Below are 27,988 nucleotides of genomic sequence, written 5' to 3' on the forward strand. Positions count from 1 at the left end.
CAGATGGTGATATCTTCGCCGGTCAGTCACAGTGAATTGCGTATCACTGTGTAACATTTTCGGAGCACGTCTCAGTGACTTACAGCCGCGAACTGTGTACTAGTTTTTGCCATAACGTTGTACCCCAAGGTTTAGTCAACAAAGGATTCAAATTTCGGACAGTCACACTGCCAACCTTTGACCTGACGTCATCAGGATGTCCATGAAGATTCTAGTTGTGCTTTTGGTCACATCGGCGACAGGAACATCTGGTAAGTAATGATGGGTTTGTATTGTGTAAACAATTAGCAAAAGTTTGCTGTCTATTTGTATATATATAATGGCATCCTCTAACAATAATGTACAACAAAAACTCTGCGTTATTTGTGTACACCTGTTTTACAAAGAGGGAAGAAACACGTGAACTATACATTCAATCAATGATAGCCTTATATATGTTCACCCCTCTGTATGCAATAGATGCAGTGTGGCACTTCTGTAGAGTTGCAGTGTTTATACGACTGAACAAATAGGTGAACATCTCAAAGAATGTTTAGACCTTAGAACAAGTAATATAAGTTGCTTCATATATTGTCTTGTACGTAGGTTAATTTCGCTGTACCTACGTATTTGTCTGTATGTTTACAGGTAGTTTAAGACCTTACGAAAGTCGCTGTACTTTTGTAGTGTCAATAAAGTTCTCTCTGTAAATAAATGTACTGCATTTAGCCCACATGGACATGAATGTGTAAATAAACATCGTTGTCATTGTCATTTGTCGATGAAGGTTAGACATCCAGGTAATAATATGCACCAGAAGACAGTTGCTCAAACAATTGAATAGACTTTGAGAACTGTCAGACGTTTCAAGTAGCATCTACCTCAGTCTACTTTTACTTTTTTCAGTTGCACGACCACCGGAATGGGTTGACCGAGAAGGCGACCAGGATGTGGTTACTATCAGCGAGATTACTATCGGGTTAGGGAACACGGTGAAACTGCGCTGCCCCGCCACAGGCGAGCCCCGTCCGTCCATCACATGGCTGAAGGCCGGGCAGGAAATCACGGTGCCCGACAGATATGGACGCTACAAGGTGTGACAGTAGGATGTGCTGATGAATGTCGATAGCAAACCAGTATACATGCCTAAGACCACAGCAAGTAATTCTTATGAACTATATCAGCACTCACATTAACTTTCGCTTGATTTTGGAAAAAAAATGGGCAAAGATGTCTGATGCCATACCGGAACGTGTTCGTGTATGGCAGATAAATATGAAGAGAGGAGACATGACAAGGCTCTGATTTAATGTTTTGTCTTTCTCTTTGATGTATTTCATTCCTTTTATATGTGATAGTTGCCATGTCGGCACAGTAAACTTAGCACAGTATGGGTATCATTTCTTGTTTAACGTTAACAAGGTTTATGGTGCCAAAATTTGAAAATGTAGGAATCTTGTTTTTTGGCCTGCCTAGTTTTCTTTGCTCTATCGCATTAGATTTGGAGTCTGTGGAGGATGTCATCCATAAAATTTACTTGCTGTGACCTAATGAATTTTAAACTTGGAAAAGAGAGGTGGATGTAGGTGGATGACAACGATAATCATTACTTTTTCGATGAGCCTATAAGCTAAATGTCTTTTGCAACAAGTCAGATCGTATCCAAACAACATCTGCATTTTTGTATGCATTTTCTGTCGCAGATCCGAGACAGGTCCTGGACCCTCGTGATCTCCACCATCTCGCCGTCAGAGGCCGGTCTTTACACCTGTGTCGTCAAGAATGAACACGGCAGTATCAGTCACACCTACAGGGTGACTGTAACAGGTGACGTCCTCACATAACACTATGTGTAATACGTAAGAGGGAAAAATGTTGTGTTTCCAGTTTTAGTCCTGAAACAAAATTAGGGTCGATATGTAGGGATTATCTTTTTTTTTATCCTTTGGCGTTCTCTAGTGATCCAACAAAAACTTTACGAGTATCAAAGTAAAACATGCGTGAGGACACTTTTATTTTTAATGTTGTAAAACCGATAGTACAATGTTTCATCACTCAGGTGTCAGATCATGGAGCTAGAAAAGGTCGATCAGCTCGAAATAATTATATCCATTGCAGGGATCCACACAATAAAGGCTAGGCTTGGCAGTTTTTCCTAGGGTCGGTCGGGAAATAGGAAACAACATGTTTCCCTAGGCCTTACCATGCCTATCTGTCCATGCATAGGGTAGCTGATGTACAGATGGTTCGGATCAATACCTCCCTCGTGTAGGGTCTTCCGTTTGAAAATATGCGGCAGGACAAATGTCAATATTTATAAATGTGTCAGGAAAACGTAAAGACTTCCTGTGGTGCTGCCTTTCAATATGCTCTATTCTAAATAAGCCACTAGGCTGACATAATGTTGTATGTACACGTAAACAAGTGGAACGTTAACAGGCACTCTATGTTTCGTGGGGTGTAATTTTTAATTTGTTGCCCGTCTGACAAAATGGCAGGTTTTGCACTGTTGCACTCAATATCATACCCAGTCCCTGCTTTTAAACCACAGCTCCTGTCATTGCACCATGCAGATTCTGCCAGTGGCAATGTAAGCTATGTCAACATGTAGCCTTCACTACGACATAGATTATGCAAATTGGGAGGGCAGCATATTGCATGATTAATCAGAAAATGCTACACTATCTTTCCTCTAACGGATATATAGGGCATCCTTACGTATTTAATTTAGGTCGAGAACACAATCAAATATATACATATGTGTATTTAAGATAATTAAGACCTGATTTGCATATGATAATAATGAGTGAGTGCGAAGATGCATAACTCGAAAATGATGGGAATTTCATATTTATGACATGCTGAGTGAGAAAAGATAGAGGGGAACTTCATTAGACATAATAAATTATGCAAATTAGAGCCATATAATGAACTGAAGTTGAGTTGTATCTTTCGCACTTACCAGGAGTAAGTGAAGTATTGTTCCTGGCGAGGAGAACCGACCTGCGGGTGATACACCTGGACAAACCCGCCGACCCTCATGTCTTTCTACCGGTACCTATCAGTCTCCAAAGCATCGCTGCCATCGACTATGACGTTGTAGACGGGGTATTATACTGGTCAGACGTCGAGAGGAAAGCCATCAGCCGCGTAAAGTTGATTGGCTCAGGTTTGATTCCAGTTTTTGTCTTGGCTATGTAGATTCAGATGTCTTATGATTTGAGAAATACGCATTGTGCATATGGCTATATGTATTGTGACCTCATGGTATCCTTGAAAAACATCTCTATATGTTTTCAACCCTTTCTAAAGTTTACCTACTAGTAGCTTTCTTTGGTAATGTTCTTGCAGAAGAGTAAGGAGAACACAAACTAAAGATTAGGCATCCAGCAATTTAGAAGAAGGCAAGGCTTTTGCAGGTGAAGACCTATTCTTTAAGGGATGTTGACTGTTGCTGAACCCAATACAAGACACTTCGTATTAATGTACAGCATATAACGTTACCCCCAAAAGGTTGAAAATTACACGAAAACTTGACTGACTGAAGTGACGTATGCTTGTCTTTTGCAGTTATTGGTGGTGATGTTGAAGATTTGATCACCACACAAGTAGAAAGCCCGGTCGGCATCGCAGTAGACTGGGTAGGAAGGAACCTTTACTGGGTTGACGACGAGACCAAGAGAATAGAAGTCATCAGCCTGGATGGGACATCACGAAAAGTCCTTATCAATGAGAACCTCGACCAACCACGAGCCATTGTGGTAGATCCTTCAGAAGGGTGAGTAGATTTTTCCGCATTAGACTTTTCTTACATACTTAGTCTATTGTCTAATGCATGTACTAGACGCAAGCTAGATAGATTCTACGTTTGACTGTTTGCATACTTGTTAGTACATTGTTGTAATCATCTCTACCCTTTCTCTTGAAACGTATATCTTCTACCTGTTTTCGATGTTGGTCTCGATCCACCAACGTCACTTTATGGTCCACTAGACCACTACTAACATTGAATATTGTTCAGATACATGTACTGGACGGACTGGGGCGCTGAACCGAAAATCGAGAGAGCGGGGCTGGACGGCAGCAGTCGCCGTGTTCTGGTCCAGACATCTGTGTACTGGCCTAATGGGCTGGCCATCGACTACACGGCCAGGAAAATATACTGGGGCGATGCGAGATTTCACAAAATCGAGTACGCCAACTTGGACGGGACAGATCGCAGAGTTCTGTTGGATAAAAACATAGAACACATCTTTGACTTGACTTTGCTGGGTAAGATATGAAAATTATTATTGATATTGAATAGCAGCTTAACACGCACCACTGTTGAATAACGTGAAGAAAATGCAATCATAAATGGCCGATAATTTTTTTCTTAATCATATTTATCAATCAATCAATCAATCAATCAATCAATCAATCGCAGGCATCAGTAGAGATGCATAGCGGCTGTAGACATGTCCCTCCAGGATGCTCTGTTTTCTGCCAGCGCTCTCCATCAGTTCTGCTGACCCCTAGAATATCCAGTGTCCACATCAATGTTTCATTAATCAACGGTCGGTGATTGTGGTGCAATTTTCACCAAACCCTCTAGACGGTGCTAAATGGTGACAATGGCTTTTCCATGTCTGACACAGATGATTACGTTTACTGGACGGACTGGGAGAGCAGCAGCGTAGGGCGCGTACACAAGACCACGGGAGAAGACCGACTGGTTATTGCGGACGGCCTTCTTGACCCCATGGGTCTGAAGGCAGTGAATATGCAGGAAACGGAAGGTAGGCCGAAGAATCTTTATAGCAATTCATTTGTTAGCCTGGAGTCCTGCCTTGTTTGGTATCGTAGCGGATCTTGCGGAGCGAACCAAAGCTAACGAGGCTAGGCTCCAGGCTATTCACTCGAAACCCATTTTCTGGTGTCCGTTTCCAACAGATATCTATTTCTTTAAAAGCCCCCCCCCCCATATTCTATAGCTTCATAATATACGGAATTGTAAATGTTGAGTTATCACTCAAGCATCAGAGACACAAAAGAAGTACAGCCTATTTCTGAAACTGGTTGAGTAACCCCATGATGTGGAGCGCTCATTTTCTTATTACAGAACAGACAAGCCCCTGCCATCCCAACAATGGCGGCTGTTCCCATCTCTGTCTGCTGTCGCCAGATCCCCCTCACTACAGGTGTGCCTGTCCCACGGGGGTCAGGTTACAGGGGGATGGACGGACATGTGCTGACGGTATGTCATCATATCTATAGACTTTTTATTGTTAGATAAATAGCTGAAGATTCGTACTGAAAGTTTTTTAAAATCTTTTAGGGAGGCCGATTTCTAGTAATCTCCAAGCAGATTCTGTGGGGCAAGGGGACTTTATGTTGACCACCTGTATCCATCAGGCAGAAAAGTCTCGTTTCCCCACAGAATCTCCCTGGAGATTACATTGCTAGACGGTATAGACGATGAAAATATGGCTGTTTTCAGTTTAGATTTGTCACCTTGACTTAAACGTTTCTTTAGTCTGGGTACCATCCCGGTTAGTTTACGTCCGCTCCCGCAGTCGCTGGTTGGTAGTGACAGTGGGAGCGGACGTTAACTAACCAGGATGGTACCCAGGCTAACGTTTCTCAGTCGTGTGTGGTTTCTTGTGGATGAATTTGACATCCCCACTGCTCAGGACCGACCGAAATGTTACTGGTGGCCAGACAGAAAGACCTGCGGATGATATCCCTGGACACGCCCGGCTACACAGACCAAGTTTTACAGATCGATGACATCAGACACGCCATCGCTATCGACTATGACGTGGTGGACGGGCTTCTGTACTGGACAGACGACAAGAACAAAGCCATCAGACGGGCCAAATTAGATGGAACAGGTTTGACACCTATTACCGCTCTAGCAATTAACCAAGTTTCAAATTGTAACATCGTTGAAAATCATATAGGTTGTCTCCATTTTGTTTTCTTTTTACCACTAACACGTGAAAACTCTTTATTCATCAAGCTTTCAACCTTTCAAATGGTCTATGAAAATTGTGAAATCGTAAATATCTCTGCAAAGAAGTGCTGGAGAAAATGGTATGCATGTATATTCTGAAAGGTGATTCGAATGAAAGTATGTAATGATTAGCCAAACATTTGACAAAAAATGCTGCTACAAAATCTCTCTCTCTCTCTCTCTCTCTCTCTCTCTCTCCTTCCCTCTCTCACACATTTGTCAGTTTTGTGACTAAAATATTTTCCAGGTAAAGAATATCTCGTTAAAACTGAGATAAAAAATCCAGATGGGATTGCAGTAGACTGGGTCGCCAGGAACCTATACTGGACTGACACGGGCACCAAAAGAATAGAAGTTACCAGACTGAATGGAACGTCGCGGAAAGTCCTGATAGACCAGAACCTCGGAGAACCACGAGCCATTGTTCTGGACCCTTCAGAAGGGTGAGTTGACGACCAAACTGCTTGTAGTTGTTTCACGTCCCCTTTGCAGTTTCGTATTTTTAAATTTTCGATCTATTTCTATTTCTCTTTCATAAGATAGCGTTTGATCTATCAGATTTCTAGTCTTCGTGACTGTATGGTGTAGAGTTACGTGCTGGCATTGGATATTATTGCGCACCATATTCTTGTTTGTCTATCGCCCTGGGCAGCCAGTTTGTCGATATATAACATCTAATGTTTTTAATGTCTTTCATCCCCAAAACAAATGTGGTTCAGATACATGTACTGGACAGACTGGGGCGAAGAACCTAAAATCGAGAGGGCGGGGCTGGACGGCAGCAGTCGCCGTGTTCTGGTCCAGACATCTCTGGGCTGGCCTAACGGGCTGGCCATCGACTACACGGCCAGGAAGATATACTGGGCCGATGCGAAAACCAACAAAATCGAGTACGCCAACTTGGACGGGACAGACCGCAGAGTTCTGTTGGATAAAAACCTACCGCACATCTTTGGCTTCAGCCTGTTGGGTATGTACGTAAGAAATCACAAGCAACAGCCACACACCTACTCTATGTCCTTTGTCGTTCATACATACATAAATCTACACGTACAAAGCTATCCAATTGGATGAGTAACACTCTCCTTGTGTATCTCATTACCTAGATGTCTAACCTTCAGCGACGCATGTATTTTCTATGACTTAAGCTTACGTTTTCTCTCCCAAAAGCACTGAACATGTAGTTAGCCTAGTAGGTTTGTGATAACAATAGCAATATGTTTATGATATCAATGGCAATATGTTTATGATATCAATGGTAATATGTTTCTGATATTAATGGCAATATGTTTATGATATTAATGGTAATTTGTTTATGATATCAACGTAGTATGTTTCTGATATCAATGGCAATATATCTATGATATCAATGGCAATATGTTTCTGATATCAATGGCAATATATCTATGATATCAATGGCAATTTGTTTCTGATATCAATGGCAATATATCTATGATATCAATGGCAATATGTTATAGGTGATTACGTCTACTGGACGGACTGGCAGAGACGCAGCATAGAGCGCGTACACAAGACCACAGGAAAGGACCGACAGGTTATATTGGATCAGCTTCCCGATCTCATGGGACTGAAGGCAGTGAACGTGCAGAGAACGGAAGGTAGAATAATTCATAAAAAGGGTTATTGTATTTTATAATTCCATGATATTACAAAAGGAAATAGCCTTCCCTCTGGACCTTAGCATGTCTTGAAATGTCTTACATGACGTAAGCCCCTTTGCCTTTGCCTCACTAATGATACAATGCCCCAAAAAGATTTGCCCAAGCAACTAGATATTAGCCTGGGTATCATCCTGGTTAGTTTACGTCCGCTCCTACAGTCGCTCCCACCAACCAGGAGCGACTGTGGGAGCGGACGTAAACTAACCAGGATGGTACCCAGGCTAACTAGATATGATTTTGGAAACGATCATACGCTTCAGGTAAAATATCCACTACCTTTCGTCAGCGACACTGGATTAGTTACAAAAGATACTACCTGAAACGCCTGACGGTTCTAAAATCATATCCAGTTGCTTGGTAACTTTTTTGGCGTATCTTATTACCTGGATTGTCTAACCTTCACCGACGTAGTTTTATCATTTTTGGACTTACCCTTATGACCCGTACAGAATCAGGACATACGCGGAGGGATTCGGTAATGTCATAATATCAAAGCTAGACCTGGGTTTGTGTGGCGTAACCGCAGAGCATTCGGTACAGAACCAAGAGGTCCTGGGTTCGAATCCTGCCAAGTCGTCACCAATCTTGTGCCCTTGGGAAAGACACTTTACACGACTTTCATTACTTCACTCAAGTGAGTACAAGTATAAGTATGCCAGAATGCATTAATGGTTATTATAATGACCGTGGGCATTAAGAGAAAAAACTGTACCTCCTCCCTCAGGCTGGAACCCGTGTGTTGATGAGAACGGCGGCTGTGAACACCTGTGTCTGTACGGGCCCGGCGGCGTGTCCTGCGGCTGTCCCACCGGCATGGACCTGCGCGCAGACGGGCGAACCTGTGCTGGTACCGAGCGACCACCCGAGCCGACCGGCAGCGAGAGAACGACCAGTCAGACCGGGCTGTGGACCCAACAGACGGAGAAAACCACTGTTAGCACTACTGTTGTTAAAGGTAGGATAGGTTACTGTCTCCAAACGATGAAATGTGTGGCGTCGTGTGGCGTAACGACAGAGCGTTCGGCTAGGACCCAAGATGTCCCGAGTTCGAATCCTGCCATGTCACCGATCCTGTGCCCTTGGGATAGGCCCTTTTTCACGGATTTCCTCACCTTACTCAGGTGCAGATTAGTATGTTTGTTGCCTGTTCATGTGTTTTTGGTGGCATGAAAATAAGTTGAAAACTTGAGTGTGCCGTCACCATGTTTTGTAATAAATGTTGGAACAGAAAAAAGTTGAAAGATACACAGGTACCCCGTTTGTAGCAGGTCCAGAAATAGTCATTGAATGAATACGTGTGTGTGTTTGTGTGTGTATAGCATTTGTCGAAGTTACTATTTTAATATTTGCAGATCCCCGAACCTGTGCCCCTGACCAGTTCACGTGTAGAACTGGTCATGTGGACTGTATTCCCCTGAAATGGAAATGTGATGGTCTTTCGGAGTGCGATGATGGCAGCGACGAGGAAGACTGTCGTAAGTTTTGTATAGAACAAAATATCATATTGTCTCTATGTCATCTGTTTATATTCATATGTTAAGTGTCTGTACTACATCTGTGTGTCTACATCCATATTCAACGCACATAGACACAAACACGCACACACACACACACACACACACACACACACACACACACACACACACACACACACACACACACACACACACACACACACACACAAACAAACACACACAAACACACACACCTCTAACGTATAACACTAACAGCATCCAAAATCCCAAACTAACAAACCCCACGCTAGCCTCACTCCTCTTACCGAGACATAGACCAGATGGCTGAGTTTGGCGTCTGAGGTTTTAGCATAGGCCTATGTGCTTATTTCCAGCAGTCACTGTTGTTAATAGCCTGGACGATAGACTGTTATTTTTCAGGGTATTTCAGTAGTTTTGAAGCAGTCACCGTTCTTCATAGCCTGGATGCCAAACTGTTTACAGTCGCAACACAGGCTGGCACCAGGCCCGCTTTGCGGGCGATGTCAAACTTTTATTGGGGACATGTTGAGCGTGTAGCCGAGGGGCTCAGGCCTCTGTAGTCCCTGGAAACAGTCTGACATCCAGGCTATGAAGAACGGTGACTGCTCCAACTACTGTAAACATCTAATGGAAATATCAGCCATCTGGTCTTTGTCCTAGTATTAGAGGAGTGGGGTTAGCGTGGGGTTAGTTTACACAAGGAGGTTTAAAAATAAGATTTACATACACGACACTGGACTGGATGGGCCGATTATCAGATAAGGGACCACCAGGGTACAAGTTGCTAAGTACGGACAGACTGTCTAGCGTTTAATGATAAACTCAGGACTTTTACTGCACAAAGGAGACACATTTGGAACTTTCCTCCTACGTATTGTTGGAAGGACGACGTTACAATGAGGACGTTGGTGTTTGTAGTGCTTCTGCTTGTATCAGCGGCCGGGGCATCTGGTAAGCGTTCATAGATCAATCCGTTGTAGCACAGAATACGCCTTTTGTAGAGCGTAGAGCGTAGAGCGTAATCGGCCGTTTTAGTTCTACGTAGAGCGTACACTCTAATTCAACGTAGAGCTTATTTGTAGCATTTTGCGTAGAGCGTAATTCGCGTTTTAATTCTACATACGTTGTAGCCAATTTATCGTATAGCGTAATCGCTATTGTAGCGTAACTCTCAAAGTTTAGCGTAGAGCGTTGTCGGGACCCCACCCCCCACCCCCCACCCATGCAGGCCCTCGTTACCTACACCAGCATCGATAGCGACGGTAAGGATACTGAGAGTTGAAATGAGGAAAACTCCAGACATACACACGCTCGTCCCCAGCGCCCGTGGAGAAGCCGTAGGTTATAGATCGTGGCTTAGCCCAGGCTATGGAAAATAAACTTTCTTTAATGCAAATCTGTCGTTTTTGTTTTCTTTGCGCTTTCTAAAGAGTTATGATAACCTACTCTACTCTGGCGGTATTGTCGTGCGCGCTCGCTAGTACGTAACGTTACACGGCGGCCATCTGAATACATGTACACTGCATTCTTTCTACTATCGGGACCTAAAACAAGACGCAAGATTCCTATTTTGGGGTATAAAATGCTGTCACAATGGTAATATATACCAAATGAAACGGACCTTTACAAAGTACCTCATTTGGTGACGCTATGAGGGTGTACCGTTATCCCTCTACATTTGCCCAGAAGGGAGTTAGTCGCGGAAGGAACTTAGCCACGGAGGGAGTTTTGGCATTCTCCACGCCCGCGCTACAAACTCTCGTCCCCAGGACAGTTCACTCTGCTACCCAGCATGCTTTGCGCAAAATGCGTTCTCGGCCCCAGGACACAAATACACGCTAATGCTTCCGCACTGTGTTGCTCTGGGGACCCCGCCGCGCGCCCAGATGTGGATAGCTAGCGGACGCTGCGGAGGAGCGTGAGACATACATGTGTACAGGGAAACGTGACTATGCTGTTAATACACATAGTTTGAAACGGTTGTTGCTTTTTTACAGACTGATGTTGATTAGAAATATTACTGAAAGGCATATTCAAGATTATAACCCTTCTGTGCACGTCTTTTGATATATGATTGTTTTTGATTAGATGTGTGGAATTTTTAACAAAGACACGACGGTATATCCCTCAATCAAAGTTGCACCCACATTTTTATACACTGCACGTACTGCACGAAGTCAACCTATGACTCAAGAAGTGGGCCAACTTACTGCCAAACATGTTGCAGAAAGGCCAAATCACAACGCCCGATAGTCACTGCACGAAAGGTTGCCAGTAAAAAGTCGGGTGATGTTTACGTTAAAAACATAAACATGTTTGACGCTTAGTTTGCCCATTTCTTGAGTCATCTGTTAACTGAATTGTGATCGTGTATTGCTGTAATGAATTGGCTGAACATGAAATAACTTCATAAAAAAATAAATAAAAACATGTTTGTGGTGCGACAGCATTTGCTTAGTACTCAATTATCGTGTATTTTTTTTTCTACTTCGTTAGTTCCTTTTGGCGCTCCAGCGTGGCAGAACCCGCGACACGACTCCCGCATCTCGGCTTTTGTCGGGGAGCCGGTCCGACTGCGCTGCCCTGTCACAGGCAACCCCCGTCCGACCATCACATGGCTGAAGAACTTCCAAGAGATTCAAGAAGCTGACAGAACACAAGGCTTAAGGGTATGAGCAAGGCATCTGTAATTTTTATGTTAAAGAAGTATATGAGACTGTAGATCATTTAAAGACATTTTCAAAGAGTTTCATCAGATATTTTGAAGTTTCTTCGTCTGAATCTGATTCAGTCGTTTCATCCTATCATGTCTAGCCAGCTTTGTATATGTGAACCAACGACCTCGGCGTATCGGCATAGGTTCATCTGTGCTTCTCGTTGCGTGACAGCTGGTGAGGCATTCTCAGCCAATCACATCGCCGCCTACGACCACGAGACAATGTGATTGGCTGGTAACTCTCCCTACAACAACAGAAAGGGGCAGCTGATTGGCTGACTGTTGACCAATGAAAACGCAGCACGGATCCCACGATACCGCGCCAGGGTCGTTGCCTCACGAATACACGTCAGGCCTGGCATAAGAAAACGGGTCCTTTCGGATAGATCAGACTAAATCATGAGCTCTGTCTAGGACGGCTTTACTCGACACGTGTCTTTGCCCTCGCAGATCATTGACAAGCGCTGGACCCTTGTAATCGACGCCGCCACATCAGCAGATGAAGGCTCGTACACCTGTAGGGTCGTGAACAGTTACGGCAGCCTCGCTCGCTCCTTCGACTTGTTTGTCAAAGGTAAATATTATCAGCAATGGAGTCCAGACTGTGACATACTAACCATAGTTATTACATCGTATATGCATAGGGTTTCGTTGATACTCTGTGTCATCCCCGGTCCTGTAGTCTATTATGTATATAGTATGTGTATATAATCTGTACTTGAGCTAATATCCATATGATTTCGATAGATTAACTTAGATCTTATAGCCTGTCAAATGGTAAGTAATAATGCAGCCATTTCAGTGATGTAGGCACGTTACAAAAATTCCCTTGACACGCACTTAAGAATTAACGGCAAAGGCGAATGCAAGAAGCACCATAATGAGGTATTCTTTGATTATTAGTAGTAGCTGGTGTACGTGTTACGCCGAAGGGCGGTTATACCAGCTATGCCCATACAGATACAGATACAGTATAAGAAGTTGTGTTTTTGTTATGATAACAGAACGACTAGACACTCGGCCCATATTGGACTCCGGGATGCCGGAGAATGTGACAGCGGCGGTGGGGAGTACTGTGGAGTTTCGGTGTAAGGTGCTCAGTACAGGCGCCGCCGCGTCACACATGCGGTGGCTCAAACATAACCTAGTGAACGGTGCCTACGTCAGTGAACCACGCACCACGGAGTTAAAGGTATGCCCCCCTCCCCCCTGCAGTAAAACAGACTAACACATAGACAAACAACATATATTAGAAGATGAAAATACTAATAATACGTGACAACGGTATGTGATGGACCAAATTACAGTTTAAGACATTCGCCTAATCTCAAAGCAGATAGGAGGAAAATCCTTACGTTGTCCTAGCTCACGATTTTGCCTTCTTACATCTGCTTTGATATTAAAATGTGCATTTAGCACGATTACAGATTGTCACCAACAGGCACCATGTACTCTACATACCGACTTAGTTGTGTTGTTTTGATATCCTCATCATACAGACATCGGAGACCACCACATTGGAAGACATGGAGAAGCTTGTGCTGAGGGACATTACAGAGGAGGATGCGGGACAGTACACCTGCATGGCGGCGAGCGCGGCTGGCTTTTCCTATCAACACACATGGCTCACGGTCACACCTAAACCAGGTCTGCATAGTACATCCACGTCTATATACTTGTTTAACATCCATCTTCTTCATCAGGGCAATTATGACTGGTTCACTGTGTACTGAATGTAGGTAGCTGAACATGTTAACAGTAGCCGACCCGGCCGAACACCAGCTGACCAAGCCGAACTTGCTCCCGACCTACTCTTAACTAGGGAGAGTTCGGCATGTGTTCGGGAGGCCATGTTCGGATATGTAAGTTTATTCCCCCATACTTTATCCTTTGTGACGTTATAAGGCCTATTCCATGTTTATCCTTTCAGATCCATGTGAACCAATCACCATACCGCTGTGTAAAGATAATTTGGACTACAACACCACTGTCTTCCCAAATAATCTTGGTCATGTCAGACAACAAGCCGCTGGACTTGAGGTTCACCAGTTCTTTCCACTGATAAAAGTCCAGTGTTCCCCATACCTCAAGAAGTTCCTGTGCGCCATGTACGCGCCACCTTGCGACTCGAGATGGAACTTCAAACCCCCGCGCCCTTGCAGGAGCCTGTGCCGAGAGGCTAGGTCTGGCTGCGAGGCTTTGATGAACAAATTTGGATTCCAATGGCCGACGTCGCTGGAGTGCGACTCACTTCCGACAGAAGACGAGGAGGTCTGCTTTGGATCCACCACTCCTCCTACCCCTACCCCTACCCCTGCCCCTACCCCCACTCCTGCTACCGACCGGCCGCGGCCTACTCCTTTTGATCCTCCTTCTTCACATCCGTCTCCATCCTTTGTTCTTGTAAACCTCCTGGAGATCGAGGAGTACTACAAGACGGACCGACCAGACGTGGGACAAACCTCCGTCAGGATAGGACTAACACCCCGGGCAACCTTGAGACCTGTATGTAAAATTTACCTTTAAATCTCAACATATCAAGTCGTCATAATAACCATGTACACTACATCTAACACTAGATTTTTTTTTGCATTTCATGTCAGTATACGGGACTGTTTCACACATACTACAAGCTGTTATTTTGAGAAGAAAATCATCGAGAGATTTCCATTACATATTTTGATGATCGATGATTCACGCGTATCTCATGTTTCATTTTGCAGAACGAAGAAAATGCGAGTCTTTTTACCCTTCATACCTGGATCCGTATGGTAGGTTTGATTCCTTTACTTATTTTTACTTTTATAATCGAACATCATCGCACAGCGATTTTAAGAAATTGTAAGTGATATCATCACATCAGGATTAGATTCACCATGAGCACGTATTTTATCATTCATTAGCTACCTTATGTGTAAACTTTATATATACCTCCGCCCAAGAGGCTTTGCCAAAAACACGATGAAATAAAGTGCACGTATTTTAGACTTGCACAACATTTTAACAAATTATGTAACAGCAGTCTATATAAAAGTTTGGGTAAATGTACATGTAAAATTCTACCATGATACAGGAATGGACTGATCAGAGGCTGAAATTTGAGAAATGGGGACACAAGAGGCTGGACGTAGCGGTGAAGAGGCTGTGGACGCCTGACATCTACCTGATATCAGGGTGAGAGGACAGTTTTAGTTGGCGTTCTAATATTGTACAGCTGCTCGACACATGTGCAAAGTCCTTTCATTTTGTATTAGATTTGTCATCTGATCGATGACATACATCCCCACTTTATCATTACGTAGATAAGGTTATAGGGGAGATAATCTCCTTGCGTAGATTTGAAATTGGGCAACTTTTTGGTAACTTTTTGGGTAAGGCGAACGTCCTGATGACAAGATCGCCTGCGTCTTTGCCAAACAGTCGTCATATTTCAGTAAGGGAGATTGTATCCGTTTTTGTTTTGCAGTGTTAAGGCAGAGGAGATGCCGTTGCCCCTGACAACAGAAGCGTCCATCTTTAGTGACGGAACCGTGCGGTATGTCGTCCCCTGGACCTTCACTGTGCCCTGTAGGAAACGGTCAGACTCGGACTGGGACTGTCAGGTGGTGTTCCAGTCGTGGAACAAGGTAAGAAGAATACTGGATCATGTCAAAGGTGTACAGGTAGAGAACAGACTAATATTCAGGACTCATTGAAGACCTTACTATATGATAATGAACATTCTTCTGAAAAACTCACACCTACCTATAGCATAGCAGGCTAAGCTACTGCGTACAGGAAGCGATTGGACAATTGAAATAAAGATAGTTAAACCTAGAAATCTGTGTCTTCCTCCGTCCCGTCATGCCTCCGCCAAGACCACGTGTCCAGAGATTATGAGTCTCAAAGAAATCCCAAGGTGTATGGTAGAAAATTTGGCGAGCCTGACTCTTTGAGGTCTTGAAGACTGAAGTCTTAGAGATGTTTTTCATTTTTTTTTTCAACTTTTTTTTATACTCCAACAATTAATGACCAAATATGGCGACGGCACACTCAAGTTATATCAACTTATTTTATACCGCCACCAACACAGAGTACAAACACAAGACAGGACAATACTCATTCTCACTTGAGTTAAGTGAGAAAAGTCGTGTAAAGTGCTTTTCCCAAGGGCAGAAGATCGGTGGCATATCAGGAAGGCGGGACCTCTTGGTTCCGAGTCGAGCACTCTGCCGCTACGCCATACGACCCCACAACAAAGAGATGTAGAGATGTTTCTACAAGGTATGCTTGTACAAGTTTTCTTACGGTCTTGAAAAAAAAAAGGGTCTTACTTGTTTCTGTGTTCCTACAGCCGGCCGATGAGATCGCACTGTCTTCTTTGGACCAGCGGCCTTTCGAAGCGGAGGAATACAACGGCGACTTGGAGTGGAACGTCCAGTCCATGACAACCGAGAGCCTGATCACCACCATGCGCGGAGTGAACAAGTCCAGACTGGTCTTCACACTTCTTGTGGCTTAGAATGTTTTATTTGTCAGTGTAAAACCGGCGTCTGACCGGATTAAGATCTGTGTCTAAGCAGAGTTGTTTTAACTATTCATTGTGAGAGAGATGCTATTATTATATGCCTCCACATTTAAAAATGTAATCTAGAGCCAACGCTATAGTAAACCAAATACATGTACTGCACTCTATAACTTTCAGTCAAGTGCAGTATCCAAAAGCTGATCATGTACATATCCAGATACATTAGAAACAGTACGCTTGTAATGTTATTCCAGATCTTACAAAAATAAACAAAACAGAAACTAAACATAGCTAGTCTTGATAAGAAAACGAAGCTGTCTAAAAGTGGAGGCTGACTAAGCTTGGACAAACGCTACAAACCTAACTGGCAGCACCGTGTGATGGTAATTTGTCACCGCCATGACACAGAAGCTCTCTTTGCGTATCGTTGCGGTGACGATGACGTCATGAGGAGCCCAAGAGATCCAAGTCTGACGTCATTTCAAGATTAAACTGTCTGTTTATAGTTACAGCAACTACAAATTGGCTAGAGGGACTATCCGGCCGGGGCAGTATTGGGAACTATTTTCTGCTGCGTTTTCACATTGGTGACGTTCCACGTTAACAGTGTGGAATCCAAAATATTCCTCCGCCGACTTGTTATTTACTTTTCTAATGTTCACAGCCATTCTTTCAACGGCCAAAACATAAATAATAGTATGCGAAAATTTTACTTATTTTACTTGTTGTTGTTAAGTATCAGGACTTCGTTATGAATTTTTTTAGGAGGGACCTATAAGGCCAGAGTTTTTATTTGTCTATTCCTGGCCTTTTCTGAGACCATGTCGTCTACGTCATAACTGACATGTTCACCCTTGTCCTCTGTGTTTCTAGTATGTCTTACAGCCATTTTAAAACTATACGTACAGAGAAAAAAATTCGAACTGACATTCATAGTAATGATAGTAGGCGTTTGTACCTACATTAATATCTATTTCACATCCATATCTTTCATGTTAATCGCACTAGTATAATTATTAACACTACCAGGTAGTCAGGTTTTGGGTAACACATGAACTACATATCTCAGCAAAGCTGTTTCAAAATAACAATGAATGGCAGTGATGAAGTCTTAATTTTCAAAGTCTTAATTAAAAGGGGCTCTAATATTAATATGTGACTGAATGAAATGTTTTTGAAACATTGTACATTCACTACTTTATGAAAAACTTAAACTGTTCTCCAACTCAAAATTTGACTCACTTCATAATGTAATTTACCAACTCAGATGAACTTTCATGCTGATTCACTACTTTGTTTGTGCTTTTATATGAATTAGTGTTGAAATCTTTCAACAGTTGCATCTATCTTAATTTTCGTCGAATAATTGTTATTATGACTACAACCAAAACATATAGAACACCCCAACAATCTTACCTTGTGGGTTAGTGACACTAACTCTACTAAAGATGTTGTAAATTGGCCCCAAAAGCTGTAGATTCTAGTTTCTAAATTGAGTTCTATCACATCTTCAAAATGATAATATTTCCTTGACAATCTGTCGCCAAAAATCTAACACGTTGCCGTTCTAACTTTACTGTCTTAACCAAATGTTTCTAGATTTGTCCTTGTCTTATTTATATCAGCTATGTCATTAGAACAGTATCAATGCGCTGCTTTTTCTTCGTACTAGATTCTATGTACAATGTCCATGCAGTTCCCATCACAGTAACGTGGTGGCGCTGTTGAGTAAAAGCAAGATGGCGGTGCTGACTATGGTTGTATAGATGCATGTCGAAGCTCCAGGAACTTCGGCGCCGTTCGTACAGGACTGTGCTTGTTGCATCAGGTCATCTGTGGAGTAAAACCAACAACAAAACATATAATTAGCAGCAACAAGAGTTGGGACCAAGCAACAGCAAATAGTCTCTCATAGCATTGCATTTTCTTTTTCACACAATCATGTTGTTTGTAATTGTATCATTCTGCAATTAGCCCTTGGGCATGTATTTGTAATAAACTTTCTATATTACAGAGCATATGCATTTTCATACATCAGATCAAGGATATTAAATAATGTCCTTGGTTATATCCCGCGTTCTGACGAAAACGTGAATCTTGCAGGAGTACTCCAGCCAGGAAGAGGGTTTTGAAATTCCGGAGAATATATTTCTATGCTTGGATGCATTTTCTTTTGCCAAATTTACCAAAGTTGAAGCCTAAACGTAGCAAGAACATTACTTAGTGTTAGCGACCGGGTTCCTGAAATCCCCTGAGGACCCTTCCAACAATCCCAGAGTTCACTGCCCGCTGAATGTTACGTGGGGAGGGCTTCCACCGACTTGGTCAACAACAACAGGTTGGTTACAATCACATTGTATGTATGATGTTTAGAATTTGTTTTCTTAGAATATAATGAATGTGTTAGCACAAATATCATAAGAGCTGACAGGACAATGCTTTTCAATTTTTATGAGTCGCTCTGTAGTAGTTTTTCAATATATATATATTGCTCATTTACATAACAAGAAGTCTCTGACAAAGGTGCCGAAATCTCTGTATCTTGAGGGTCTAAACTCCTCAAATGATTTGTGTACCTTCCTATATATTTCATAGTCACTCACTCAGCTTTCTGTAGCATATAGTCATCACTGTTAGCAAGAAATTTAACCCGAAATTGGCCACTGGATTTAAATGGAAAGGGTACGGTGGGTGTGTGTGTGTGTGTGTGTCAAGAATTTGATTTCTACAAAACCAACTGGATTCAATCATTTCAATTAATTCCCTGAGAAAGAATAATACTAACTTCTGAAGTACGTCTTTGGTGTTATATTGAGACTAATTGTTTCACTGTGGTTGTGATACAGTATATTAGAAAGTAAAATGTGTTTTGGACTGTGTTTATAGCATTAGTCTATTCAATTGACTAGGATCTTTGCCATTTACATGTAAGATCCAGCCGTTACGCCAATATGATTCCCATCATAGTTTCGGTACCCAATATTACAAGTGCGGACGAAAAACTGAAAACGAACTGAAAAATTAAGTAAACGGGTAAGAATACTTCTCCCCATTTTTTTACTATCGCATCTTGGAAATAGCTGTAAGTATACGTGATAGACGTGACTGTTTGGCGGAGGAATACTTTGGATTCCACGCGGTTAACGCGGAACGTCACAAATGTGAAGACGCAGAAAATAGCACCTAAAATATGTCCCAACATGACCTCCGAAGGCCCTCTCAGCCCCAGTGTGATTGCAGACGGTATATATAGACTGTTTAATCTCCACATGACGTAAAACTCTCGCCGCCTGGGATTCTAATTACGTCATCACCGCGAACTGCTACGACACGCAAACAGACTTTATGTGCCGTGGCGGTGATAAGTCACCCTCACACGGCACTGCCAATTAGGTTTGCAGAGTTTGTTTAAGCTTAGTCAGCCTCCCGTTTTAGACGGCGTCGTTCCTCTTATCTAGTCTGAGTTTGGTTTGGAGCTATTCTTACACCAGGCCGTTCATATTCTGAAAGTTCAATTGGTCTCCAAAGACCGGACTGCCAAAAAAGGATGTAGATCTATGACACTAATTTTTCCAACTCCTTTACAGCAATGTCGTACGCACTTTATACATTATTCACATATCCTGTCTCTTATACATCTTAACGTTTCCCATCGACACAAGATATATAAATTTAAAGTTCTATTGCACTGTGTCTAATGTCAATGGGAGATAGCGTCAATATACATAAGAGTCAGGATACAACGTATAACGTACGTTCAACATCGTTGGAAAGGAATTTCAGAAATGACAAAAAGGCGTTAAATTTTACAATTGGCAAAATATAAGAAAATATGCCAAAGACTTGGTGCCATAATGTGAAATAAACTGTTCCCCAACTAAAAAAAAATAACTCTCTCTTTCTTCAACAGTCTGGTGAGTCGAATTCTTTTGAGGTGGGAGAACACTTTATCTCACATTTTGTAATTTAAGAACTCAGATAAACTAGTATGCTAGACTTCGTACCAGTCTTCCTGTCGAGTTCCCACAGATAGTTGTCCCAGAATGCACAGGTCTTGGACCTTGGACCGTTGGCCATCCGGTTTCCCCCTACATCCAGAATGAAATACTCCTGTCCCTCCTCTGTGTAGGGCTGCCACACGTCCGGCGCAGGGTCTTCCAGGGTCTGCTTGTTGGGATTGCTGAAATAAAGATTTCAACACAATACACAAGATGAACCCAAGGGTAGGACAAAGCAGAATTTGCTTACGAAAAGTTGCTACAGTAGAACTTGTTGCTGTGCCGTTATCGTTGCTAATGCCGTTTACCTTGGCACACTTTCGTGTCTTCTTGAATTGTTCATTAGTGCACCAACCCTGTAACCTTTCTATAGGGTGTTTGCACTCACGTACGTGACTATTGCGTAGGTATTGTCCGCCATGTTGGATGGTTACACTTGGATGGGTATGAATGGATATGGATTTGAATGGTATTTGTGACGGTAGTCACTTAATGAACACCTTGTACACATGCAAACTGTTGAATATGAATCTTAGATATAGAGAGCAAATGTTAAGGTTGTCTCTACTTACCCTGTCTTCGCAAAATTAGCCCAGTACGTCATAATCTGTGTGGCAAACACGGCCTCTTCTTGGGTGTAGTTGTTCTTCTGGTCCGTCGGAAGCCCGAACACGAACTCACACTCGTAGCCGTGCATAACGCCGGTCCACTTGGGCCACGGGAAGTTAGAGGCCTGGTGAACAAACTTGTACTGGTAATTCTTCCTTCCCAAAGACGCCATCCCTTTCCCAAACGACAGAGCCGGGCAGATGAAGTTGTAGTCGCCCGAAAGGTCGTCCATGGCGTCCCGGTACATGGAAGGCTGGTCGAAGTTGACCCAGTCAGTGTACTGGAAAGATAGGGCGTCCACGGAAATCTCGTTTATCCCCATCACCGACATCTTGATGTTTTCTAAGTACTGTTCACGTGTGATGAGACTCTGTGTGTCTTTGCTAAAGCCCGGGGCTCCGTACAGAAGAAAGTACACCCCCTCGTCTTTGTTGAACCCGACCATGACGTCTGTCTGTTTGAGGTTGCCAGTTTCAAGGGATTGAGTCGGGTGCTCTCTGATGAAGTTCCCGTCCACAACGGGAGCGAACGCGAACTGACACAGACCCCAGACAACCCAGTCGTTTTCAGCGATGGTACGCGCGGGAACTCCTCGCATGCACTCGATGGTTTTTTCTACGTCTGAGTCCGTGGAGCAACCGACGGCCTTGGCGAGCTCAACCCCGCGCGTGGACGCCTCCGCGTCCGAGAGCAGCGCCCACGGAGACAGCGCCGACGCGCTCTCCATGATAGCTCCCTGGAACAAGTTTTTGCTCATCGGAGACAACAGGTGATAGCTCACGCTAGCGGCTCCCGCGCTCTCGCCGAAGATGCTCACTTTATTCGGGTCGCCTCCGAAGGACGCGGCGTTTTCTTTGATCCACGTGAGCGCCAAGTTCTGGTCCATGAGCCCCGCGTTACCGGGCGCTTCCGAGTTCCCGAACGACAAGAAGCCCATCGCCCCCGTCCTGTAGTTCATGGAGGCGACGATGACACCTTGCGTGGCGGCGAGGTATCTGCCGTCGTACACATCCAGGGAGGACGTCCCAGACATGAACCCTCCTCCGTAGATCCACACCATGACCGTGGCGCCGACCGGAACCGGTGACGGCTGCCACACGTTCAGATACAGGCAGTCCTCGCTCACCGGAGTGTTCGGGTTCCACATTTCCGCACCCCTGTACCCGGGAAACGTAGTGTCCGGAAGCTGCATACAGGTGTTCGGGTAGGACGACGCATTGTAGACGCCGTTCCACGGCTCCGCCGCGATGGGCGGCTTGAATCTTCGGGGCCCGACGGGAGGTGCGCCGTAAGGAATCCCGAGGAAGGCGTTGACCGTCCTCCCTCCGACGTCCAGTACCTTTCCCTGTAGTCTCCCCTGCAGTGTTGTGACGATGGGCCCGCTGCTACTCTGTGCCACGGCGGTCCATGTATGCACGGTGAGGTTCACCAGCAGTAAGAAGAACCAGTAATCCCACATCGCTGCCATCTCACCCGCATCATCCGCACCAGCGTTACGTTCTGAGACACTCTGCTGCCACCTACAGGCGACAGGACAAACAGACATACGTTTGTTTTGGTTAAACACGACAAGAACATATACTAGTACCAGAAAAGGCGACTCAAGGCTCCATTAAGAACACTGTAGCCACCGGGATATAAATGGCATTTTAGTTGAATTTGGTGGAGCAACTTCAAGAAATGGCTACTGATAAAAGCATTTAAAAAAGGAGAATTTTTTTAGAAATGGCATGGGAATCGTGAAATGGGGATACTGAACAGATCAAGAGAAACCCTGGACACCAAACGCTGCAATCTTTTCTTTGTATGTGTGTCCTTGTCCTATTTGCTCACTGTCCATTAAACTGTAATTTGAATTGTGCCCTCTGTCTGGGACAGTTAACTCCCAATTTTGTCAATCAAAATCGCTCCCCTCCAGTTTTTAGATAATTTCGCAGTTTTTGTTTGTGTACATGATTTCACATTTTTCTCAAATTGCCAGTATAGCCTTTCAATTTGTGTTCTAGGCATATTATGTTATATTGTTTCGATTTTTTCATCAAATTCACATAAATGCCACATTTATACACCTTTTCGTAGAAGTCGGCGTGCACAACTGTTATTAGGTCAATTATTAGTACTACATATAAAAGATTGCTGAATTTTCAAAATACGCTGCCAAATACCTGTTTTTGTGTAGCACTTCGCAAAGCTCGCCCGTGAAACTTCCTCACACATTGATGAACAGACAGGGAAGGCGGACCCGTTTGTTGCGTGTCAAGCCAACATCTAACATACCCCTTGATTCCATCGCTTCCGGTAGTTTCTTTGCTATGTCGTTTCGTGCGAGCCAAACACTTAATATTAAATTCTTCCTCAGAAACTACCACGGCCTTTGCCAAGTATGTCATTGTTTATCCTGTTGAACCAGGCTTACTGAGTGGGTCTGTTATCCTGTCAACAATAATACATGAGTCTATAAAGACAGGTGTTGACCCTGAGGTACTACTCACTGATTCTTTGGAACGTCACATAAACAGCCAACTCAAGAATACCTTTGTTGCGGTTCCGGTTGATTTGACCTTGTGTCAAAATACGTGAGAGTGTGTCAAAACATTTGAGAGAGCGACATGTTCTGTTTAATCTAACCCCCAAGTACTGGTAGAAGTGCCACCAGTGTTTAGTTGTACCTCACTCCGTTGGTCGCAGCGTATCGACCACCAGGTAGCACGGAAACACGTTAGACGTGAAAAATTCACTATTCATGGCATTAAAGCGTCGTCACTGTTGTGCTCTAAACTAAAGACTGACCAAACAAAATATTAGTACAGGAAAAAATGCTATCTGCGTGTAGAAATCCGTTCCCTACAATGCAGATAAAGTCTGTACTCATCACTGCTGCTGAGAATGTGGGTAATGTGAAGAAGTCCAGTGTCTTACAAGAGAAAGAATGCAGTGTGCATGTGTACATTCAGACATTTTTATATTGACATAAGGCCATATTGATTTGATTATATGGATGACATCCTCTGGGAACCCCAAAACTGATGCGAGCGTGCGCATAAAAACGTTTGCCAAAAAAAGTTGCTTTCATTATGAAATCTACGTGATTGTGAAGGTTGAACAAATGACACAATGATTTTGGAATTCTACGACATTGGTACATCATTTTCCATTTTGTTTCAACTTACGGTGTATATTTGCTCATTTTGCAACTGTTTTGTAGGATTTACAGTATGGTTGAAACTATCTATCTATCTATCTATCTATCTATCTATCTAGCTATCTATCTAGCTATCTAGCTATCTAGCTAGCTAGCTATCTAGCTATCTAGCTAGCTATCTAGCTTCCTACTACGCTATTTCTATCGTTCCACCCCCTGCTGTTTTATACTGACGAGTGCGTCGTCACTACAGAAAGATTGATGGAGCCCGCATGCCTCTGCCCGGTCCCCGCCCTGCCCGTTCTCAGTGTGGCTGGTGCAGCGGGCGTCACTTGATAGGGCTGTGCTGAGAGATGAAGTTAGATGCCGGCCGTGACATTTGGGCTCGCCCCCCCCTTCCCTCTATCATATATGACTTGTAGGGATCACATAACAATACAAACCGCTCCAGCATATAATATGTATGGTTAACTTCAGGGATGTCTCGATCCCAAATTTTGAATTTTGGGCGGATGGACCTTAAAAGTTGAGAGATGAAGTTAGATGCCGGGCGTGACATTTGGGCTCGTCCTGTCTCTATCATATATGACTTGTACGTATTACAGAACAATATAAACCACTACAGCACATAATATGTATGGTTAACTTTAGGGACGTCTACGCTCCCGAGTACCTAAATTTTGAATTTTGGACGGATGGACCTTAAAAGTTTAATTGTGAATAGATAGGTTTGACGGCTACCGTATGAAAACTTAGTCTAATACATGTATATATACACTGTACAGACATTGTCAATTTCTGAATCGTACTGTGTCTTTTTCTTAAAGTTTTACTAGCGTCGTGGTCACATTCATCAAATGTCGCCGTGCGATGATTTTAAAGTCGTAGAATTTGCAAACAGACTGTAACAAAGCCCACCACGTACAAGGACCTGAGACAATCTTTTCGTAACAGGACAGCTAAACTTTGCAGGACACATACACGACTGTGAAATGGACCAGTTTGTGATCGTGCGTCGATCGCACGACGTTGGTGACTTGGTCCTAACTTGAAACTACTGAAATAATTCGGAATCTGATGTTCATATATTAACCGGTCACCTCTAGTGTCGACTTGAAGCTTGGAGACGGACACTCCTAAGAGATGACCTTCAATGGCATACTGACCTCTCCGCTGGAGGTCAGGTAGGACATACCACAGCCAACCTTTGGTCATACGTCTAAATAACCTAAAACATATTTCCACCACACAGACGTTTTCTTTTCTAGATTACGTTTATTTGCAATTGACGTTGGTGGGTTTTTTTTCACCTTCTACGAAGCGATAGCTATGCAGGTTATGCATCTTGTTTACTTTTCGTATTGGCGTGTTAGAAATAACACTTAAACTTGACCTTGGGGTATACAAATCTCGACCTTGCCAGGCCTCGAAATTAACTTGTCTTTCTGTTGTCCCAGCCACTGTCCTAAAAATAAATTTCAACTGTCCCAAAGTGAGGATGAACTGTCCCAACCTGGCTTCGGGGAAGAGCTGTATGACTCCAACTTGAAGTCAACTTTATTTTGCTTGTGTTCACTCCCAGGCGCACTATATATTGCAGAGTAGACAGGACATTTGGGGGGACTTTTCCTGATCCAAAAGCCGGGACGTGTGCCTGATAAACAAAAGACTAAGTGCTGACATTCTGATTTTGATTATTTTTCTATTGTCTCAAAAAGTACCAAAGTGTCATTTTAGTTGTCCCAGCCTAATTTTAGTGGTCAGTGGCCATTGGACCACCTTTCATTTCGAGCCCTGCCTTGCTATGCTATTACTTCTCTGTAATACCAATTATAACTCAGTACAACTCAATATGCATTTCAATGTTCCCTCAACCCTTTCTACGAGTCGATATTTTATCGTTCTTCATCAACACGATGCCTTTTTTTTAGCTAGAAATAGGTCAGCAATGATTGTTTAACGACTAAAAATCTCCGCAATGATCTTTTTAATCCAACCCAATTATTGGTGCTCCGCGGAGAGCATTCCAACAGGCCCTACAGGGACATGTCAGTTAATGAATAATCTGTTCACAAAGCCCTTTACTCAAATTTAATGACATCAACTTTTCAGTTCAGCGACCATGATAAGCGATGGGCGGGAATTTTTACCCTTTGCATACTTTCCGGTAGATTAAATTTGGATTACAGTACAATGTCAAAATATAGGTCACAGCTTCATTGACCCTGTTTGTAAGCTTATCTAAAGACAGTTCATTATTGGGTAGCTTTACAAAGACCCTGACTATGTCTGTTGAACGTAAAGCTATTTGGCTACTGTAGTGATTCATCGGTTTACAATTGTGTATTTCAACCACTGCGTACAGCTCTTTGAATTACAAAGTTGGGGGCTCTGGTAGTTGTTTTCTTCTTTGCATTGTAGCCTGTTTACATTGCATGGAGTAGAATGTTTTTAACTGAAGTGAAAGAACAGTTACATTTGCGGCACCGTCACATATAAACAACTAGTTTGTTAGTCTATATGGAGAAACGATACAAACCGTAACACAAACAACCTGTGTGCTGATTGGCTGTTCCCCCAGATGCCAACAGTTAAAGGTTATGTGGACAGTGTTCGCCTGACGGAACCCTTACTGAATGGTTCATGTGATATCGAAAGATCATTGATGAAAGGACATTTGAGACGAGCACTATGGTTGGACGGTTGCCCCACATTCCCCCTGCACCCCCCTCCCCCTTCACACACCATCTATCGACGCCTTCATCACAATGTCAGCAATTATACCCAACACAAACTCCGCAGTCTGCAGAAATAATGGGATCACCACGCAGTCACGGGCTAAAGTGGTTCTGATTCACCAAACTCAATCATTCAAACGGGATTACCAACGGTGATTTCGGCCTAATCGAATGCCATTAGGACCTCGTTGGCCGGGTGGGCTTGGTTTCACTTTTGTTGAGAAGATCCTATCATGCGAAATTGGGGCTTTAGGAACTATGAATATCTACAAGAGGAGAAGATTTTCAATTGAGACAAACAGTTATGATTTTTACACGCAAAATTTGTCAAGAAATTTGAAATAGTTTGCACCGGTGGAACGGCTGTCTAGAATTGTACACGTAGTGTCAGAATTAGAAAACAAACCTTAGATATCTTAAAATACAGATAACTTCGTCCACTCACTTCCCCAGAGTCCACGACTTCTCTCCCCCTGTTTACTAGGGATGTCACCCGGAGTGAAGCTATGTTGAGATCACAGAAGAGGTTGCAATTGGATAACCTATGGCTTCGGTTACTCTTAAAAGTGCTGGGTGCCGCTTGTACTGTTACCCAGTCGCTAGCTCTATTGAGACAACCCAAATCTGTTTGTCATACCTCCAACGCTACTCGTGTTCATGTGCATCCTTTTCCAAAAGTGGATACAAGTGGTACGATCTACTTACTTTGATCAGCAGGAGGATAGAGCCACGCACCCTCTTCCCTCGGCCGTCCCCTGACGTTGTGTGAGAAGCGGAGAGGGGGAACGTAGCGGCCCGCCAGTTTTTCTTGTCAATATTTCACGGCCGGTAGCCTCTAGCGGCGACGTCCCATTTGCAGTGATATACCATGCGGTTAATGCCGAACCCCCCGGCTGTGCACCAAATGATCCTGATCACAAAAAAACAAACGATGACGTTTTTTTTTTACTCCCAGACACTTTGATGGCGGATGGATTCATCTGAGAAACGCTCTTTATAATCTCCTGGATACCCACTGACAAATGAGGATGCCCCGAATACGGTAGTAAGATAAATGACCCGCGTGGTATGTCCCCTCTATACCAGAGCGCGTGCCTGAACGTTTTCCAGGCGGTATCTAGGTTCA

At 43.4% G+C, this 27,988-nt stretch overlaps 2 protein-coding genes across 2 annotated transcripts; one reads left to right on the forward strand and one right to left on the reverse strand.

Annotated features, from left to right (window-relative positions):
• Positions 1-51: 51 nt before the first annotated feature.
• Positions 52-17,760, forward strand: LOC109477845. The gene is made up of 23 exons (XM_019779266.1): positions 52-251; positions 886-1,073; positions 1,683-1,806; positions 2,945-3,148; positions 3,550-3,757; positions 4,001-4,251; positions 4,617-4,757; positions 5,081-5,215; positions 5,652-5,852; positions 6,222-6,417; positions 6,694-6,944; positions 7,453-7,593; positions 8,381-8,611; positions 9,009-9,131; positions 11,649-11,821; positions 12,319-12,442; positions 12,873-13,060; positions 13,368-13,515; positions 13,799-14,373; positions 14,592-14,639; positions 14,942-15,042; positions 15,335-15,494; positions 16,202-17,760. Exons 1-23 carry the CDS (start codon positions 197-199, stop codon positions 16,367-16,369), a joined length of 4,134 nt encoding a protein of 1,377 aa, XP_019634825.1. The 5' UTR covers positions 52-196; the 3' UTR covers positions 16,370-17,760.
• LOC109477843 (cholinesterase 2) lies at positions 16,629-27,922 on the reverse strand. The gene is made up of 4 exons (XM_019779260.1): positions 27,568-27,922; positions 20,946-22,502; positions 20,380-20,555; positions 16,629-18,208 (listed from the first exon to the last, which is right to left on the reverse strand). The coding sequence occupies exons 2-4, from the start codon at positions 22,448-22,450 to the stop codon at positions 18,078-18,080; spliced, it is 1,812 nt and encodes a 603-aa protein (XP_019634819.1). The 5' UTR covers positions 22,451-22,502; positions 27,568-27,922; the 3' UTR covers positions 16,629-18,077.
• Positions 27,923-27,988: the final 66 nt, after the last annotated feature.

Source organism: Branchiostoma belcheri, unplaced genomic scaffold (genome assembly GCF_001625305.1).
Source record: "Branchiostoma belcheri isolate BF01 breed outbred unplaced genomic scaffold, Haploidv18h27 scaffold41, whole genome shotgun sequence".
NCBI lineage: Eukaryota > Metazoa > Chordata > Leptocardii > Amphioxiformes > Branchiostomatidae > Branchiostoma > Branchiostoma belcheri.

What these genes read in the sequence shown, in the direction of transcription:
- LOC109477843 (XM_019779260.1), bottom strand. Translation starts at nt 22,450, where the DNA reads ATGGCAGCGATGTGGGATTACTGGTTCTTCTTACTGCTGGTGAACCTC. An exon ending in GCTAATTTTGCGAAGACAGG is followed by an intron (nt 20,556 to 20,945) that starts GTAAGTAGAGAC and finishes TCTTTATTTCAG; the next exon opens with CAATCCCAACAAGCAGACCC. An exon ending in GGAACTCGACAGGAAGACTG is followed by an intron (nt 18,209 to 20,379) that starts GTACGAAGTCTA and finishes TTTACTCCACAG; the next exon opens with ATGACCTGATGCAACAAGCA.
- LOC109477845 (XM_019779266.1), top strand. Translation starts at nt 197, where the DNA reads ATGTCCATGAAGATTCTAGTTGTGCTTTTGGTCACATCGGCGACAGGA. An exon ending in GAATATGCAGGAAACGGAAG is followed by an intron (nt 4,758 to 5,080) that starts GTAGGCCGAAGA and finishes TTCTTATTACAG; the next exon opens with AACAGACAAGCCCCTGCCAT. An exon ending in TGTTCCAGTCGTGGAACAAG is followed by an intron (nt 15,495 to 16,201) that starts GTAAGAAGAATA and finishes GTGTTCCTACAG; the next exon opens with CCGGCCGATGAGATCGCACT.